This window comes from Cupressus sempervirens, chromosome 2, assembly GCF_028749045.1.
Source record: "Cupressus sempervirens isolate cs-2001-9-10 chromosome 2, ASM2874904v1, whole genome shotgun sequence".
Taxonomy (NCBI): domain Eukaryota; kingdom Viridiplantae; phylum Streptophyta; class Pinopsida; order Cupressales; family Cupressaceae; genus Cupressus; species Cupressus sempervirens.
This window is the reverse complement of record NC_143119.1, coordinates 425,157,171-425,175,148: the sequence shown is the minus strand read 5'-3', so window position 1 is coordinate 425,175,148 and position 17,978 is coordinate 425,157,171. Positions and strand designations below refer to the sequence as shown.

Here is a 17,978-nt window from a genome sequence, read left to right as displayed (position 1 = left end):
GCAGCAAAGAGATTAAAGTGCAAAAAACAAAATAATCAATGACTTAAGTTGCATTTTTTCGGTTGCTATAACATCTATTTGACCTAAAAAGGTCATTCCACCATTTGCTTATGCTTGTGATAGAGACAAAAGAGTTAGAGAAGAGTATTGGGATTTTGAGAGAGAAATTAGCAAACTGGTTGGCTCTCCCGTATCGATTGCTGATGGTTTGTGCAATGTTGTAGCTTGCACTTAAGCATTGAGAGGAGCTTAAAGAAGCATTTGGAGGAGGCTTCTACAAACTTACTTGCATTTCCATTGTTTGACTTTGTACGAATTTGAAGAGGTAAGCAACAAGTTGCATTTCTGTGTTGTTTTGTAATATATTTTACATTCATATTTTTCACTTTCCATTTTGTTTACATTTGTTTAATCTCTACTTCTACTATCTACTATTTAGAATCTAGATTTATTCTAATTTATCTTGATGACAAAGTAAGAAGGTTCTAAAGTTTAAAAATCCGATTTGATGCTAACTTTTTTCTATTTATAATATATTCATATTGCAGCAACAAACACATTGACATCATGCCTCAAGGTGAGCCTTCTGGAAGTGGAACTACGCCTGCATTTAACCCTGATGCAGACCCAGCTGCAATAGCAAGGGATAGGGCTTGGAAACATGCCATCCCAGGCCACAAAAAGGGCGTTGTTACATGTTGGCATTGCGGTGTAGTATATAATGGGGGAGGAATAAATAGATTGAAGTATCACCTAGCACATATACCTAGGTGTGATGCTAAAAAATGAAAAGGTGTACCCCAAAATGTTATGCGAAACATGCAAACTCTTTTAGAGAAAAAAATGGAAAAAAAAGAATTGAAAAAGAAGCAACAAGAAGAAATGACACAACTAGCCCAACAGGGATCTTCTAGTTTTCACTCTCCATTATCCCCTACTCCACCTACAGATGCTACTGCTTCTACGAGTGTGACCATTGGACCTCACATTCGTAAGAAAATATCGACACTTGATTCCATATTTGTTCCACGCACAGCTCCAGGTGCACAACCATCGCTTGAAAGCATTCGTTGGAACAAGGAGAAGCATGATTATGCAAAATTGGCACTTGGAGACTTCTTCATCTACAACAACATTTCATTCAATATAGCAAGGTACTTATTTATTTAAATTTAAATTTATGTCTTACTTCTCTTGCTTTCAAATTTCAACTTTCAAGAGATAATAATATTCTTATTTTGTTTATTTTAATTTGTATTTTGTTTTCAAATTTAATTATAATATACTAATTTATTTAACTTTAAATTTTATTTAATTTGTTTTAGGTCCCCTTATTGGCAAATTGTAATCGACGTTGTTATTGTTTGTGGTCCAGGGTTCAAAGCTCCTAGTGTTGACAAAGCTAGGAGGCCCTATTTGACCCAAAGGGTGGCTGATGTAGGTGCAATCAAGGAGCAGCATGAGGTGTGGAAGACAAAGGATTGCACCATCATGACCAATGGTTGGACTGATAAAAGGAGTAGAACACTCCTCAACTTTATTGTCTCCTCATCAGGTAATTGTACTTAAGTGATTAAGTTTATAAATTATGATTCATCATTAAATTTTAAACTGATTTGTTTCTTTTTCTTCAAGTGCCACGATTTTTTTGAAATCAATTGATGCCTCAAGAAAAACAAAAAATGTTGAATATCTTTATGAGGTAATGGATGAAATGATAAAGGATGTGGGTGAGAAGAATGTGATGCAGATAGTTACAGATAATGCAGCAAATTATGTTGTTGTAGGAAAACTTTTTATGGAGAGACCCTCACATATTTTGGACCCTTTGTGTTGCTCACTGCATTGACCTCATGTTAGAGGATCTTGGTAAACTCCCTTGGATAAAAACAATTACAGAGCTAGGAAGGAGTGTATGCAAATTCATATATAATCATACATGAGTCATCAACCACATGAGAAAACACAATGACCAAAAAGAGTTGTCTCCTCCAGGGGTCACTAGATTTGCAACCAATTTTCTCACATTGAAATCTTTTCTTATTTTAAAGGGAGGTTTGAGACGCATATTTGTTAGTGAGGAGTGGATTGCATCATCATATGCAAAGACCACTGCAGGGATTGATGTAGCTGATCATGTTTTTGATGAGGCTTCCTTTTAGACACCGATTGCTGATATTGTGACGATAATTTTCCATTTTCTCTTCATTTCAACTTTTTTTGTTTATGAAATTATGTTATAAATTATTGTTCATTTTTTAAAGAAAAAATTTAAAGCTAATTGTTTTCTAACTTTCTCTTCCAACTTTCATAATGATTGCAATTCGTAAAGCCTTTTGTTGTTCTCCTACAAACTATTGATGGAGAGAAGCCCTCAATGGGCTACATTTATGAGGGCATGGATAGAATGGAGGAGGCCATTTGCTCTTTTTTTGCAAGGAATCAAGATAGGTATGGGCCTATATGAGATGTCATTGATAGACGTTGGCACAATCTACTTTACAAGCCTATATATGCAGCAGCCTACTTCCTTAATCCAGCATACCAATTCAGCCCACATTTCAAAGTTGATGATGAGGTGTGGAGTGGCCTCTATGATGTTGTAGAGAGAATGTCACCTGATTCAAGAGTTGGAACAATTGCAGACCGTGAGATTGAGTTGTTTAAGAAAGCTCAAGGTAACTTTTTGCACGGGAGTTGTGCAAGAAAATAGGACATAATCGATGTCTGGTAAAAATCTTTAATTCTACATCCTTATTTCTAATTCTATTACCATTTTAATTTGATAAAGTCAAAGTTATTGAATTGATTTTTTTTTTTTTAAATTCAATTGCATGGTGGGAAATGTTTGGCAATAAGGTGACAAATTTACAGAGGATTACGACTTGCATCTTGAGCCAGCCATCTAGTGCATTAGGATGCGAATGTAATTGGAGTTAATTCGAGCATATACACTCAAACAAGCACAATAGGTTGGCAGTGAAAAAATTGAATGGTCTTGTCTTTGTTCACTACAACCTTCGCCTTCCCCATAGACAAATCTTGGGCACCGATACATCACCGATTGTATTAGAGAATGTTGATTAACATGCAGAGTGGAACGCAAAGATTGTTGATCCTGTCTTCAGTGATGAAAACATAGAGTGGGTTGATCAGGCTGAGGCAGTCCCGATGACAGTCAAGGAGGCTAGAGCGCGAGGACACAGAGTGCAAGACCCTGAGGCTAGGAGTGATGGATTTGAGTCTGATGATGAAGATTATGTGGGTGAGGATGAGGATGAGGTTCAACCTTAGACATAGGGAGAGAGAATGGCTTTATAGTCTTCCATGACTTATCCTAGGCATACTTGTAGGAGGACATAGGCTACTATGACTTATTTTGATATATGTTTTGAACTTTAGATACCATGGATTTCATAATCCATGAATAATTTAGACATTTGACATCGCAGTGACACTATGTTTAGTACTTATAACTTTATATTGTATTATTCAGTTTTTTTCCTTTAGAAATTTGCTTTTATACTCATGTGATCTATACAAAATTGTGTATGTGTATTAAGTAGCTTCTATTTATCTCAATTATTGTGTTTTTGATGTTAATTGACTAAAAGATGCATGAAAAAATCTTAAAATCCTTAAAAATGTTTGAATTTCATGGATTTTTCAATTTGTTGAGTCCTTGTCGAGTCTGGTCGCCAAGTCCAAGTCTGAGTTGGATTTTTTTTGACTTTCTGAGTCAAAGGCGAGTCCGAGTCCTGTAACTATGGTTTATATTATAATAATAATAATGGCATTAAGTGATATTTCTAAAAGGTGTGTTGGAAAGTTTCTAGTGTTGAGTTCTTTTGGGAAACTTACACAATTCCTGAAGTGGAGTTTTTAAGGAAACTTTGGCCAACAAAGGATTATAAATAAGAGTTCATTTCATTGGGAAAAGCATGCTTGAAAATATATTTGTGGCCTTTTCCCGAGTTCTAAATTGTGAGCCCTTGCTGAAGTATAAGGGTCTCGTCTAAGAAGTTCTTGGCAATTGTGCTAAAATATACAATTGGCCAACATTCTCTATTGTATTCTTGTGGCTAAGGAGAATATTCTTGATTATTACATTGGAAATTACATTTACTCATTGAGAGTTTGGCTAAGGGTTTCTGTGGAGTTTCCTGAGAATTATCAAAGTTGAGTTACAGCTTGTTGTTGGAGTATAACAGGTTGTAAAAAATTCTCCTACTGTTTTTACTATTTCAGGGAGATCAAAATTGGCTGACGGTTAGCTAATTGAAGTGGAGAGAAGTTGTGGCTTCATCATTAATTTCTTGTGGTCGTCATCAATATAACTAGAAGACAATGTTTCGAATTTGTTTGCATTGTGCATGAATACCTGAATCAACTCTTATTCACAAAATTGGGCAGCTAGTTGTGGTAGAGTCTGCACATACCTATCAGAGGAAAAAATCGAGCAATTGGAGAGCTAGCAGTTAAGTTCATGGGCAAACCATCACATTCTAGATAGATCTGCGATTTCTTGCAGGCTTGCAATCTGCAATTGGGAGAACCCACGTCAATGAACGGAGGTGTTAACTGGGCATATAAGGAGGATGTTATTCAGGTCTACAATTCTAGCAACTCGTTGTACATCCTTTCCTGCGGCATTAGCATTTCAATATCTATGGCTATAGGCATTGCAACTTGGAGGCATTGTAGAGCTTTTGCATTGTGCAATATGAATCGAAATTTAGGTTCCCATTTGTCTTTACTTTACAATTGAGCAAACAGATGTATTGTTTCATGGTGATTTAATTGTTAGTTGCTACACTTCAAAGAGTTAGTCTCCACATTGGACTCATAAGAAATTGATGCTCTCATTGTTATTACACGAGTAACAAATTCAGTTAGCATTTTGTTTCAGTATTTGTATGTATTCAATTTATATATGCCAAACCTCAAAAAGTACATTCCAAATATTATAAATAAAATGTTGATTGGCTATGTACCAAATGTTTGACAAAAATGCGAAATATCTGATTCATGAGGCGGAATTGGTGAAAATTGGCATTGCTCAAGTTATAGCCAGGTCGTGGGTTTTTACATCATTGATAAGACCACCAAAAGCAAGATCCATTGCTCATTGAAAAGTTGCTCCAGCATTGATAAGACCAAAAGGCATTCTCCGATATGCAAAAGTTCCCCATGGGATAGTAAATGTTGTCTTATATTGATCATCTTTATGAACCTCAATTTGATTGTAACCTAAGAAGACGTCTAACATGGATAACATTTCTGAACCAGTAACAACTTGTAGTACTTGATCCATAACCGGTAGTGGATAGTTATCCTTAAGAGACGCTCGATTAACTATATTAGCTACCCATGATGACTGATGAATAGGAAAAATAATACCTGCTTCAAGCATTTTTTGAATTTCAACCAGAATGGTACCTGAAATCTTGGGATTGTATTGTCTCTGCTTTTGGCGAAAAGGAACCACACCAAACTTAAGAGGAATATCATGTTGTACTCCCTTCAGATGGAAAGACTTCATAAGAATAAACTAAGACATCTTTGTATTCACAAAGCAAATTGATGAACTTTTCCTTCTCATCCTTCGTACACTAATTACCAATGTTAACCAGTTTTGGATCTTCTTCAGTTCCAATGTTGTATTTCTCATATTGCTCCAAAGACCTTGTCCTTGTCTTTTGTTGTTCCTTAACATATCTATCATGTTTGTCAAACAACTTTTCTAAAGAAATCAGACCTTTGGGAATCTTATTTCCTTTTAGCCAAATAACCACATGACCAGTTTCAAGATCTATATCTGAAATTACTTCATTCGAGGTATTTTCACTTCCTTCAAAGTACATATCATCAAAACCCTCCTTAGTTTCAAGAAAAATGATGATCTGAGTATCATCATTGAACACTTGCCAATGCTCACAATTATTTGGGATACTTGGTCGATAAACCAATTGTATTTCATATATGCTATCTTCAAAATCTTGATGAGGAAGTAACAGGGTTGTTGAAACAACTAGTGAATCAGCCCTATCATTCAACTCTCTAGGAATTACTGAAATATTGAAAGCATTAAACAACTTGATGTAATCCCAAGCTAAATCACAATAATGTCTAAGTCGATCATTTCTTGCTTAATATCTCCCTTTGATTTGACATACTACCAACTCAGCATCTCCCTTTACATGCAAATTTTGTATCCCTTTGGCTTGCACCATGTTCAAACCCAATATCAAGGCTTCATATTCAGCCGTGTTATTGGTATTAGGAGTCACAATTTGTACGAAAAAGGAAAACACTCACCATCAAGTGAAATAAACACAAATCCAGCATCGAATCCCATGGAATTCCATGATCCAAACAGTAGTAGAACTACTTGAATTTGCGCCACAGTCATTAAGGATGATTTTTTCCTCAAGGGAATTAGTGGAATCACTTTCAAAAAAAGATTTCTTCTTCTTTAAGACAATCCATAGGATCATCTTCAAGAACAACTTCTTCCTTTGCCTTTACTGGCAATTGATTAGGAATGATATCTTCTTCTATGACTTCAACAACATCAACAAACCTTTCAGTGTCTAATAGTAATGAAGAACTCTCAAAATCAGTCCAATCTTTGGCAAATTCAGACACTTCATCAACATGTAGATAGTAATTACCAATTCTGGCTGACTCGAACAAGATTTGAGCGTGTGGGTCATTGGATTTGACCACCACATACTTTATCTCTTTTAGGATGCAAATTCTGCATAATACCCTTAACTGGTATCCTGGCTTCAGTCGTGTCCATATTAAGTTCACCTTCCACATCCTTGCAGAAATTACGACCAAGTAACATACCATAAGAAGCTGGTACATCTGCAACCAAAACGGTCATCTTGATCTTTTTCTCTAGGAAAGATGCAAAGGCAAATTGAGCATCTTTGCTTTGTCCTTTCAGAGGCACTTGTTTGTTATCCATAGAATAGAAATTACCAAAAGACTTAGCTAAAGTTAACTCCAAAGCATCTACAACCTTGGCTAGCATAACATTATCAGAGGCACTAGAATCTATGACAAAATTACTTAACTTGAAACCATTAATCAATAGGGAAAGGTAGAAAGGTTTAATCTTTCCTAAGACTAAGGAGGGAATGGTAACTATGTTATTTGGCATAATTTTAGATTCAAGGGCAACCAAATGAGTGTGGGTAGGTTGGGATTCTTTAACAAATTTGTAAGTCTATCGAACTGATCCAGATAGGTTTGTAAATATTCTACCTCAGACATCTGAATTTTAGTTTTCTTAGCATGATCTATAATATCAAAAGCCCAAAAAGAATTGGCTAAAGAAGAATTGAAATTTTCGACCTGGGTTTTAATACTAGTATTAGGCATACTGAATTTAGAAAAACTAGATGCAGGAGTAGTTTGATCAGAACTTACTTGGTTTCTAGCTGGATCATTAGATAGGCTAGGTAAAGTTGTTCCCCTCTTTGCAATGGTAACACATATTTGAGAAGTATCCGACCTTTTTTCAGCCTCTTGTAGTTGAGCCAACTTGGTTTGTGAACGTGTCATAACTGCATGAGCTTGTGCAAAATAAATTTCATGATCTTCATCATTGTATTCTACATACCCAATCATAGAGTCACCAGTTGCTTGATGATCATCATGATATAGAGCAGCAATATCCTACGAAGGATATTCTTCTTGATTATCATTAGTTGGATCAGCTTCAAAGTAACCAGTAGTTGAATTACTTGGTGGTACCTCAAGTGCAAGCCTCTTCGGAGAAGGAAGCTTATTCTGATTTTTAGCTGCATAATTATTTGCAGCATTAGGATATGGTCACCTAGGAATATCCTTGTATGAAACTGCAAACGAACCTTGAGATATTTGCTTTTTGAGTGCAAGAAGTTCATTTGCTAACTTCTGAACTAATGAATCAGATGCACCCAATGAAGAAGATTCTGGAAGGGAATTGTTCTTAAATCGATTGGAATCTTTATGAATTTTTCCTACAAGAATCAGATCATCTTCAATCTCAGTTGCCTGAGATTGTGCAAGAGCCAACTTTGTAGGGGCAGCTCTTCTCAGCAAAAAGCTAACTTCGGGAAGTTGAGTACTGATGAACACTTCAAATTTGTAGTGGTAGGTTGAGAAGCAGTAGGAATTCGATTGGCTAGTTTATTGAATTTAGCAAAAAAAACTCTTGCATTATGTTATTTACTTCCATCTTCATCTGTGTAAGTTGTGCTAGGAGAGCATGCTCATCTTCTGCAGGCTTGAACCTTTCAAGAAACTTGAAATGCAAAGATGCCCAATCTATGATGGAATTGGGTTCCAAGTTATAGAACCAATCAGCTGCTATACCTTGTAAGGTCTCAACAAAAAGCCTTACAGATATATCTTCATGCTCAACACCAAATACTCCTACAACAATGTAGAAGGCTTTAATGTGCTCATCTAGATGTTGCTTTCTGTCCCCATCGAACTTGGGAAAACTCTTACGAGAACCTTGAGGTAATGCATGCAATGGTGTTGCAAGATTTAATGGACCAAAAGCTGCTCCCCATGGACTAGTAGCCATATTGGTATTTTGGGTATGGATAATATGAGTAGCAAGGTTGAACTGTGCAACAGAAATAAGGGGTTTAAGGAAAAACTGGGAATCTTCACTGTGTATAGCAGTCTTCTTTTTAGAAGGATAGCTTGTAGTACGAGAGAGAGAAGGAATTTTGGTAAGCAAATCAAAACGAGCTTGTTGCGCCCAAAATGATCCAACAGAACTTGATGAGCTATCACCCTTTTGTCTCCGTGAATATATGTTCTCAAAACTTGCTAGTGTGATAACCTGTAATGTCAATTAGAACAAGGAGCTAAACTTCAAACGGAAGCAAGAGGCTTCCGAATGAGTTCGGATCCCAGAAGAGTCGCCAAAAAATTGTCAGTTGCAAAATATCCACCCAACACTTGATAAACGCAAATCATAGAGTTATGCAATTGACACCGAATGAAGAATTAATATTCACATACACCAAATAGATGCAGCTTCAATCATGAAATATATAATACTTCAAACAAAGATGGTGCTCCAGATGTGCTAAATCCGAAGAAAAGTAACACAGAGAATCGAAATAGGGTGAGGGTTGAATCCCACCGAAACTGAACTAGCCAAGTAGGGAAGATCTTCCACTTCCGAAATGACAAACAATACTAAATTCCAAATAAGAGTTTGTGGTACAAAGAAATAATCCAAATCGCATACCAAAATAACTCAACCTCACTGACATAAATACCCCATCAAGGGAGAAACTAAGTACCGACAGGAGGCACGAAAAACACCTATGAAAACAATTAAAATAAAATAGGTCCAAGATAAGCTAAATCAATCAGCCCATAAACAAAGGGTTAATAATTTATTTATTTTGTGACGGGACCATTATACTCCTCCTGTCCCAAAGTTTGCTTGTCCTCAAGCAAACGCAATGTCGGATGTTGAAGAATGTGTTCACCTTCCCAAGGGGCATCGTTGAGCGGAAAGTGCTTCCATTGTATCAAGTATTCCTTTACAGTACGGTTCACCAATGTCTTTTTCCGAATATCAATGATTTCATCAAGTTCCAACACCAATTTCTTTTCTTAATTGAGCGTTGGAAGATTTGTAGTTACTATGATGTTCTATCTCGTGACTTTCTTTAGGAAGGATACATGAAAGACATTGCGGATGTGAATTCCCTCTAGTAGTTCAAGTTCATAGGCAACTTAATTGATACAGCGAATTACATGGTAGGGACTGAAAAAATGCGGCCTTAGTTTCTCTTTTACCTTTGCCTTCCAATGGCGATTGCCTATAAGGCTGGAGTCTTAGATAGACCACGCCACCCACCTCAAAACTCCTCTTGATCCGATGTCTGTCAGTATAGATCTTTTGTTGATTATGTGCCCGCTACAAATTTTTCTTCAAGAATCTCAAAATGTCTTGTCCTTCATATAGCCATTCTTTTTCTCTTAGTGCGCGGTTGTCACCCAAAATCATGTCCACGAATGAAAGGGGTTCATACCCATAGAATGCTTTGAAGGGAGCCATCCTGATCGACATGTGATACATTGTATTATTATAGTATTCTCTGAGACGCATCCATTTAATCCACTCTCATTGCTGTGCTGAAACATAATTCCACAAATAACCTTCCAACCATTTGTTCAAAATCCTTGTTCGTCCATCGGTTTGGGGGTAGTAGCTGGTACTTGGCAATAATTTTGTTCCTGCCAACCAAAAATAATGTCCAAAAGGGACTAAGAAATCAACCATCCCTAACTCTAACAATGTTTTGGGGTAACCTGTGCAAGCGGAAAACTTCCCTGAAAAATAAGTCGACCACCTGTGCAACCTGGAAGTCTGAAAAGATGGCAAAGAATTTTGTGAACTTTGTCAACCAGTCAACTACCATGAAGATATAATCCCTTCCATTTACCTTTGGAAGTCCGGTGATGAAAATCCATAGAGATGCTCTCCCACTTTTGTTCCAAAATTGGCAAGGGTTGTAGTAATCTGGTAGGTAAGGTGTGGTTGGATTTGTTATGCTAGCATATTGCACATTCCCGCATGTACTGCAAAACATTATCATTAAGTCCCTTCCATGAAAACCTTTCCCTAAGCTATTTATATGTCTTGAGAAACCCAAGGTGTCCTGCCAACTGTGAGGTATGCATTTCCTTCGGGATTCTCTGCTTCAATTTGGACTCAAGCACTATATATATCCGATCCTTGTAGCAAATGATGTCATCAACTACTTTATATCAGTCATCTTGAGTGTCATCATCGATTAACTTACATGCAAATGTAATTTTAGAGTATTCCACCTATAAGTGTGCTTTCCAATCGGCTAAGATTTGGGATAATATACAGATGGCGGGTTTTCTTGGCAAAGCACCCGCTACTGCATTATTCTTTCCTTTCACATATTCAATGTCAAAACCAAAATCCTAAATCTTACTTGCCCCTTTTTTTGCCTCTCGTTTAGATCTCGCTACTTCAAAAAATATATCAAGCTACTGTGATCAATATAGACAGCAAACTTGACACTCACTAGATATTGCCAGAACTTGGTCATGGCGTGCATGATGGCCAACATCTCTTTGTCGTAGATGGAATATAGATGCTCAACTTGTGTAAGTTTTTGACTCTCATAGGCTATAGGGTACCTTTCCTGCATTAGTATAGCACCAATGCCCTCTTCGGATGCATCGCACTTCAGAATGAATGGTTAAGTGAAGTCAGGTAAGGCAAGAACCGGGCAAGTACTCATGGCCTCTTTTAGCTTGTTAGAAGTGTGTTGCGCCTCTTCATTCCACTTGAAGGAGCCCTTCTTAGTTAGATCTATTAATGGAACACTAAGTTGAGAGAATCCCTTCAAAAACCATTTGTAGTAATTATGCAACCCAAGTAACCCTAGCAATTCGAAGAGTGATTTCACGGAGCCCAATCAAGGATAGCCTGAATCTTCTCCTAGTGGACTTGTACTCCAAATTTACTAACAACATCTCCTAAGTATAATAAAGGGACTACAAAGGCATCATGTGGCCAACCAGCCGAAGGTGAGTGATGGTCACATCTCTTCATCTTTTGAGCATTATGATGTGATTCGTTAGATGTTAGGCACATATGGTTGGGGTGCTCCTATGTCAAATGAGCACGATAATAGTACTCTTTCTCTAGCAGAAATTCATGTATTTCGAGAGGCTGTCAGGATCTTGAAGCATAACTATTCGCAGTTAGTTGTTTTGGAGTGGGGTAGCACTTGTCATGAGACGTTGTTAGGGAAAGAGGAGGTGGCTGAGCTCACCCAAGAGCTTGAGGTGACTATTGACTCTCTTCAATGTACTTAGTTTTCTCTTCAGGAGTCACAGTCATAACTGGATGAGATTATCGTGGAGTTGGAGCAAGTACAGTCGATGCCAACCCCAGATCCTATTCAATTACATATCGTGGTTGGTGGTGAGTTTGCTTCCACGATCAGGGATGAGGGGCATGATGATGTGGCAATCCCATCTGCACATGATATGGGTGCAATAGGTATGAAGGAGATGAGAGCATCTATTGAGGACTACAATGTGATTCAAAGGGATCAGTTGTGGGTAGCTGGGGAGTAGGTTGATACTTCCACATATAATTTCTACTACACAATCTTTCATGGAGTATCTTTTGGAGAGTGTAGATGTGTGGTAGGATTCATACAAAGTGTTTGAGGGTACTCTCATCCAAGGCTTTCATGTTATTCAGAGGTAGGTGGGAAAGATTGTAGAGACTCTGTCTACCATGCTTCCCCACTGGGATTTTGTGGTTGGGTTTACTGAGAGGATCCACCATGATTCTACCTAATCGGTAGTTCAAAGTCAGAGATTGGAGCTGTCTCCTAATTCCTAGTTTGATATTGATGAGCCCTTGATAGAGATTGGGAGTTTTATTGGGATTACACTGTAAGGAGTGCTCATCACTTCTCTTTTGACCTACAGGTACAAGATTTAGTTTCACGCCAGTGTGGGTTGGCTGCAATTTCATACCATCCATTATGAGATGGGTTAGGACCACCTTTTGCAAATGGGATCGACAGTTGTAAGTTAGATCACTTATAGTATCCACACACCCATGAAAGTTTATCTGAGCTTGGAATTGATGATGGTGATTCAAGTACTTATGGTTGTTATCGTCTCCATAGTGCAATTGGGTGTGTGTCAATTTGATGGGGACTCAAGTGTGGATAGAGTTGATATTTCAGTTGGGTTGAGTTCCGATGAGTTGTTGCCTTCATCAATGCCTAGAGTTAGTTTTTAGATGATTTTGATGTTGATGTTTGTTATTTGGGTGCTAGTGCTATAGGAGTTGCTTGTACACAACAGGGATAGTACGCAGTTGTACCCTTGGAATCCAAGTGGACTGTGATGTTCATTTTACTCCGAGATTGCTTGGGGACAAGCAATCTTAGGGAGGGGGGACTATAATGTCACCAGTTTTAGTAAGTTCCTGCAGTTGACTTGGTCGGTTCAGCATCGTGACCCTTGTGAGCTGACAGTGGGATTTGAGGATCTTAGTTGGGGGGTTATAAGCTTTCCAACAACCTATGGTGTGTTTTGGCTCTATTTGAGGAACTTACTTTTTATAGTAAGTCAAACTGTTGGTTCCGATAAACTCAATTGAGTTAGAGGAGCTAAATGATGCTCTCATTTTTTATTTCTAGCTTTAAGTTTGGGCTCCAAGAATCTTGTTGGGAGCGTCTATTTATAGTAATTCACCGCATCAGGTTCATTCATCATCTTTCTTCGTCAAGATCACTCTAGTGTTGTCAAATTTTGATTCTAATGCTTCTTCAAATGTTCTCGCAAGATGGGTGAATTATTATTATTCATCTAAATATGTTGAGGTTGCTATTTTTGTTGGTGTTTAATGTTGGTCACCTCGGTATCATAGCTTCTAGAACCGGGTTGAAAAAAAAATTAATCGTGGGTACTAGAAACAATGGCCTTGTGTGTCAAAATATTATGTTATAGTGGAAAAGGTCATTTTCAGAGCCAAAAGTAATTAATAAATTATATTATAATGTCACTTTATTATATTTTAACATTGTGTGGAGGAAGCTTCTTAAGTGGAGTTCATTTGGGAAACTTGTGTCATTTGGAGATTATAAATATCAGGCCATTTGATGGGAAAGTCATCCGATTAATTATTTTATTTTGTTGCCTGTGAGGAGTTTCTGAGTTTGTGCCCTTGCTGAAGTATAAGGGTTATATTTCGGAAAATTGTTCTAAGATTGCATTGCAAATTGTTGTTTCTGTATGGCAATTTGCCCACACTTCTTTATTGTATCTTCTATGAAAAAGAAGTGGTTGAATTCTGGGAGAATTGATTGGTCAATGGATGATTGTTTGTGTCTATTGTGACTGTGCATATCTGCAATTTTCTGGAAGTAATTATTGTGCAACATTGAGAGGCTGCAATTCCATTGTGGCAGCGTTTGGGCACTATGCTACCTGCTGCTGCTTAGTATTTGTCCTGCAACACATTTGGAGGGACAGTGTCCAAATTATAAGGGAACTGCATTACTTAATAAAGGCCTGTGAACTTCTTTCAGGCCCTATGTTTTAATATTCAGGCCCTGTGAACGTCGTAGAGGCCTCTGTGTTTGCTAGCATTGGCCTGCAATTTATGTGGAGGTCTGTAAGAGGGCTGTGATCACATTGGGGAGCCTTGTATTTGGGTTTGAAAGAGACTTCTGCGAAATTCATGCAATTCTGGAGCTGCACATGGTGCCTGGACAAATTTGAAAATATATCATCAAGCAAAACAGGTTGCAACATTCATTTTTTATATTCCTTCTTACTTTTGCAGCTGGTTCTGTTAACAGATAGTTGTAATTGCAAATTGGGAACTCAAGAATTAAGTAATAAGTGCAAATTACTTAATGAAATTTCATTGCACATCTAGCTGGGCTTCATTGTGAATTTTGATTACAAATTAATAAACAATTCAATTCTGAAATTCCAAGTTCGAGTTATATTTGGTTTGTTATCATATTTGGATAAAGAGTTTGTTTGCAATATGTTTAACAAAATACCAAACCATCTGATTGTTGTGAAACATTGGTGAGACCGGAGTGGTTCAAGATATAGCCAGCTGAGGGTTATTACAAAATCAATGTCTTCCTAAGGATAAACTCAAAAAGTCCTTTCAATATCAATCTCTTTCAAAGTATTAATTTAAAAATCAACTCAATCCAAAGGAAATTTTCTTAAAGCATCATCCTCTTATGTAATGTCCCCAGTTTTTAATATTTTAATTAGCATAATTAATTAAATGGTCCTAAAAATTAAATAATATCACATGGACTTATTTAATTAATTGATTTAATATAAAAAAGGTCCAAATAATTAAAGTTTGTTAGCCGAGGTTCTATTCGAAATCCTTCGGGAAGCTTCCCTAATGTTGAGAAACTCTAGCATCAGTTAAAATTCAAAGAAATATTAGCAAAATATATGTGTATGTGTGTGCATGTATATCAGTTCACCATGTGAACTGCTATACATTCACACATATACACATTGATATGATCTACTCTTATAAAACTCTTCGAGATTTCTCCTTAAAATTAATCTGATCGAACCAAGCATGAGTATTTGATTATCTTTCTCTTAAAATCAGGTTGCCAATTCCTGATTATTTCGATCTTGGATGCATTTATATGGATCGAGCAAATCATACTATTTACTCATCAGACCGGGGAGGTTAAATGATTATCTTATTGCACATTAACATGCCCGATAATCATAGGGCTTACTAATTCACTTGATGTATGATCACACTCATAATCAGGTCATTTGAATTAGTTAAGTTTAGACATCGTGTATCTTGAATGAGACTTTTCACCACACTGTCATGTATTTTGTGATTAAGCCCCTTGAATACTATGCTTATATTGACTGATTGTAAGAGAAAAGACATCAAAATTGATAAATGATTCTATCCCTTTATCTGGACATCAAGACCAGTGATTGAATTGTAGTCAGACTTAACTCACATATTTCAGTATTGATTTGATTCATATCCATTCTGTTCTGATTATCACCTGCAAGATAAATATGGATTAGTATTCCCTAAATCTGCAAATAACCATTTCCATTTCCTGTTATTATCCCACCAAAGTATTATAGTTAACTTCTATCTTAGGAGTTGCTTTCACGTCAACCACCGAGTCACCAATATTATCGTAGCAACAAGAGACTTTTGTAGATTTTGAAAGTTGTAGCCTTGTGAACCATTCTTGAAAAAAGAGGAATAGATTGAGAGAACCACCCTTTTGTATAATTTTAGTTATAATCCTGTTGAAGTCACCTATGATAGGGCAGGAGCCTCCCCTATTTCTGAGAGGGAGATTTATCGCATTACACCATTATCTGGAGTCACAATTTTGTAAGTTGTAGTCTTAGTGACTTACAAAAAATTTAGCCAACAAAACTTATAATTTCCCACTTAAAATTTTTCATTAAAACACCTTATGAAGTTACTTTTAATATTTCTTTTTAAATTCAGTTAAGCCACTTTATAAAATTATGTAAAGTCAAGTCATCCATAAAATTTGCTTTATTGGGAAAATTTAGTTAATTGAATTACTCCTTGATATTGCAAGAAATTAGTGTACGAGAAATAAGTAAGCTAAGTCAGTTTATTCCCGCTACTCCTCAGAAAGGGACATTACATATGTTCTACAAACTCAATACTATATGATTTTGAATATTTTAAAAAATTCAAGTAATTTCAAATGTTTGATAAATTTGTAGAGTTATTGCCAAATTTTTGCCATGTTTCAAGTCTTTTAAACTTGTGGTCCTATTGAGTAATTGTTGGTTACAAGTTTTTCACTATGCTATGAATATTATGTTACTTTTAAGTTTCCACAATTTTAGTTGAAATTTACCCATTTAAACTTAAGTAATTGAATTTCATTTACACTTCTTCCATGTACATTACTGAATGCTAATATGGATAAAAAATATACAAATGATTATGTATAGAGTAAATCTGAATCATTAATGTCACAATTTACAACATATAGGAATTAAAATCTAGACACGGCTACCTAAATCAGAATTCTAAAAGAATAAAGAATTTATATTAAGTATATTTTATTAACCTCTCATGAATAAAATTCATGTCTATATCAGAATAAATATTGCTGGTCAAAGTGAAAATCACTCTCACCTGGCCGCCAAAATTGAAGATAAGTACCTTGATGTCATCACCAATCCCAAGTTCTTTACGCACCTAAAATATAACCAAGTGCCCTAAATTCATGTTATTAAGTGATAAAGATGAAGAAATTCAAATAACAACTTACAGAAACAAATGGACCTCTTGTCGATTTCTATGTGTCCTTCGAACCACCAATGGCATATCAATAACATCACGGAAAGCCGGCACTGCATATGGTACAGAGTAAGAACTCAGATTCTAAGATTTTACAATAAGCATAGTAACTCATTGTTTTAAATGATTCCATAACAGAAGGAAAGTACCCCTTGAAATATGTAATTGAAATAAATGAATTTTACAAAATCACATTTATTTTCTATGCACATCATAACAACTATTATCTGCTAGCTCCTAAATAAACTTACTAGGACAATAACCAGGTAGTCTAAGTAAGTAGAGACAATGGGAATAGTCTTCTGCTATCTGCATATCAATCAAATAATGGCATCTCAATAAAAATAATCTTCAATTACTCTTAAATAAACACATAACGGTGTTCTAAAATGATGTAACACCGTAGTTCCAGAAATTTTTCTGATCTCTACATATTTCTATATCAAGTAGAGATTTAGTAACTAACAACTAATTATCTAAACTTGAGAAAAATAGATTAAAAAACATAATACTCTAAACATCTGTGGTTCATATAATTATTGGAGACCAGTCATGTCATATAGTCTGGGAAACCTTTGCACAAATGTGAGATAGCAAACCCAGGTATAACAGAACTCTCAAGCCCACCCTGAATATTCCTCCTAAAATGATGAAAGTTAGCATAGAACATACTTTAACTGGAAAATTCTTAATATGCCATTAAAGTTGTACACTTCAATATTCATTTCAAACATTAAATAAAAAGTGCAGTGCTCCTAATCCAATCAGCATTACAACGTACAGGTTCGGAAAAATACACCAGATTATTAGTTCAAACACAAAACTAATGCAGAAACAAGTGGACATTCAATTGCCAACTAATTCAATGTATTATGGAGCTCTTTCTAAAAAATGAAAAAGAAAGTTACTATGTGAATGCGGCTATAGAGTTTAAAGGAGAATTAAACTTTAATTGATTATCTGTAAACAAAAGGGAGATAAACTAATACTAATAGGAAAGGTTGTTATGAATCTTTAATTAAAATGTAAATAATAATAAATATTTTTAACAGGGGTATCT

At 36.1% G+C, this 17,978-nt stretch overlaps 1 protein-coding gene across 3 annotated transcripts in view; it reads right to left on the bottom strand.

The window, feature by feature from the left end:
* Nucleotides 1–17,978, bottom strand: part of LOC149572907 (L-arabinokinase-like) — a 245,053-nt gene that overhangs the window by 175,927 nt on the left and 51,148 nt on the right. For all 3 annotated transcript variants that reach the window (XM_089814011.1, XM_089814012.1, XM_089814013.1), the window contains 3 exons: nucleotides 17,170–17,227; nucleotides 16,904–16,971; nucleotides 16,754–16,816 (listed from right to left, as the gene is read on the bottom strand). In XM_089814011.1, the coding sequence (XP_089670137.1) occupies nucleotides 16,754–16,816; nucleotides 16,904–16,971; nucleotides 17,170–17,227 (189 nt within the window). The remainder of the gene's footprint in view (nucleotides 1–16,753; nucleotides 16,817–16,903; nucleotides 16,972–17,169; nucleotides 17,228–17,978) is intronic.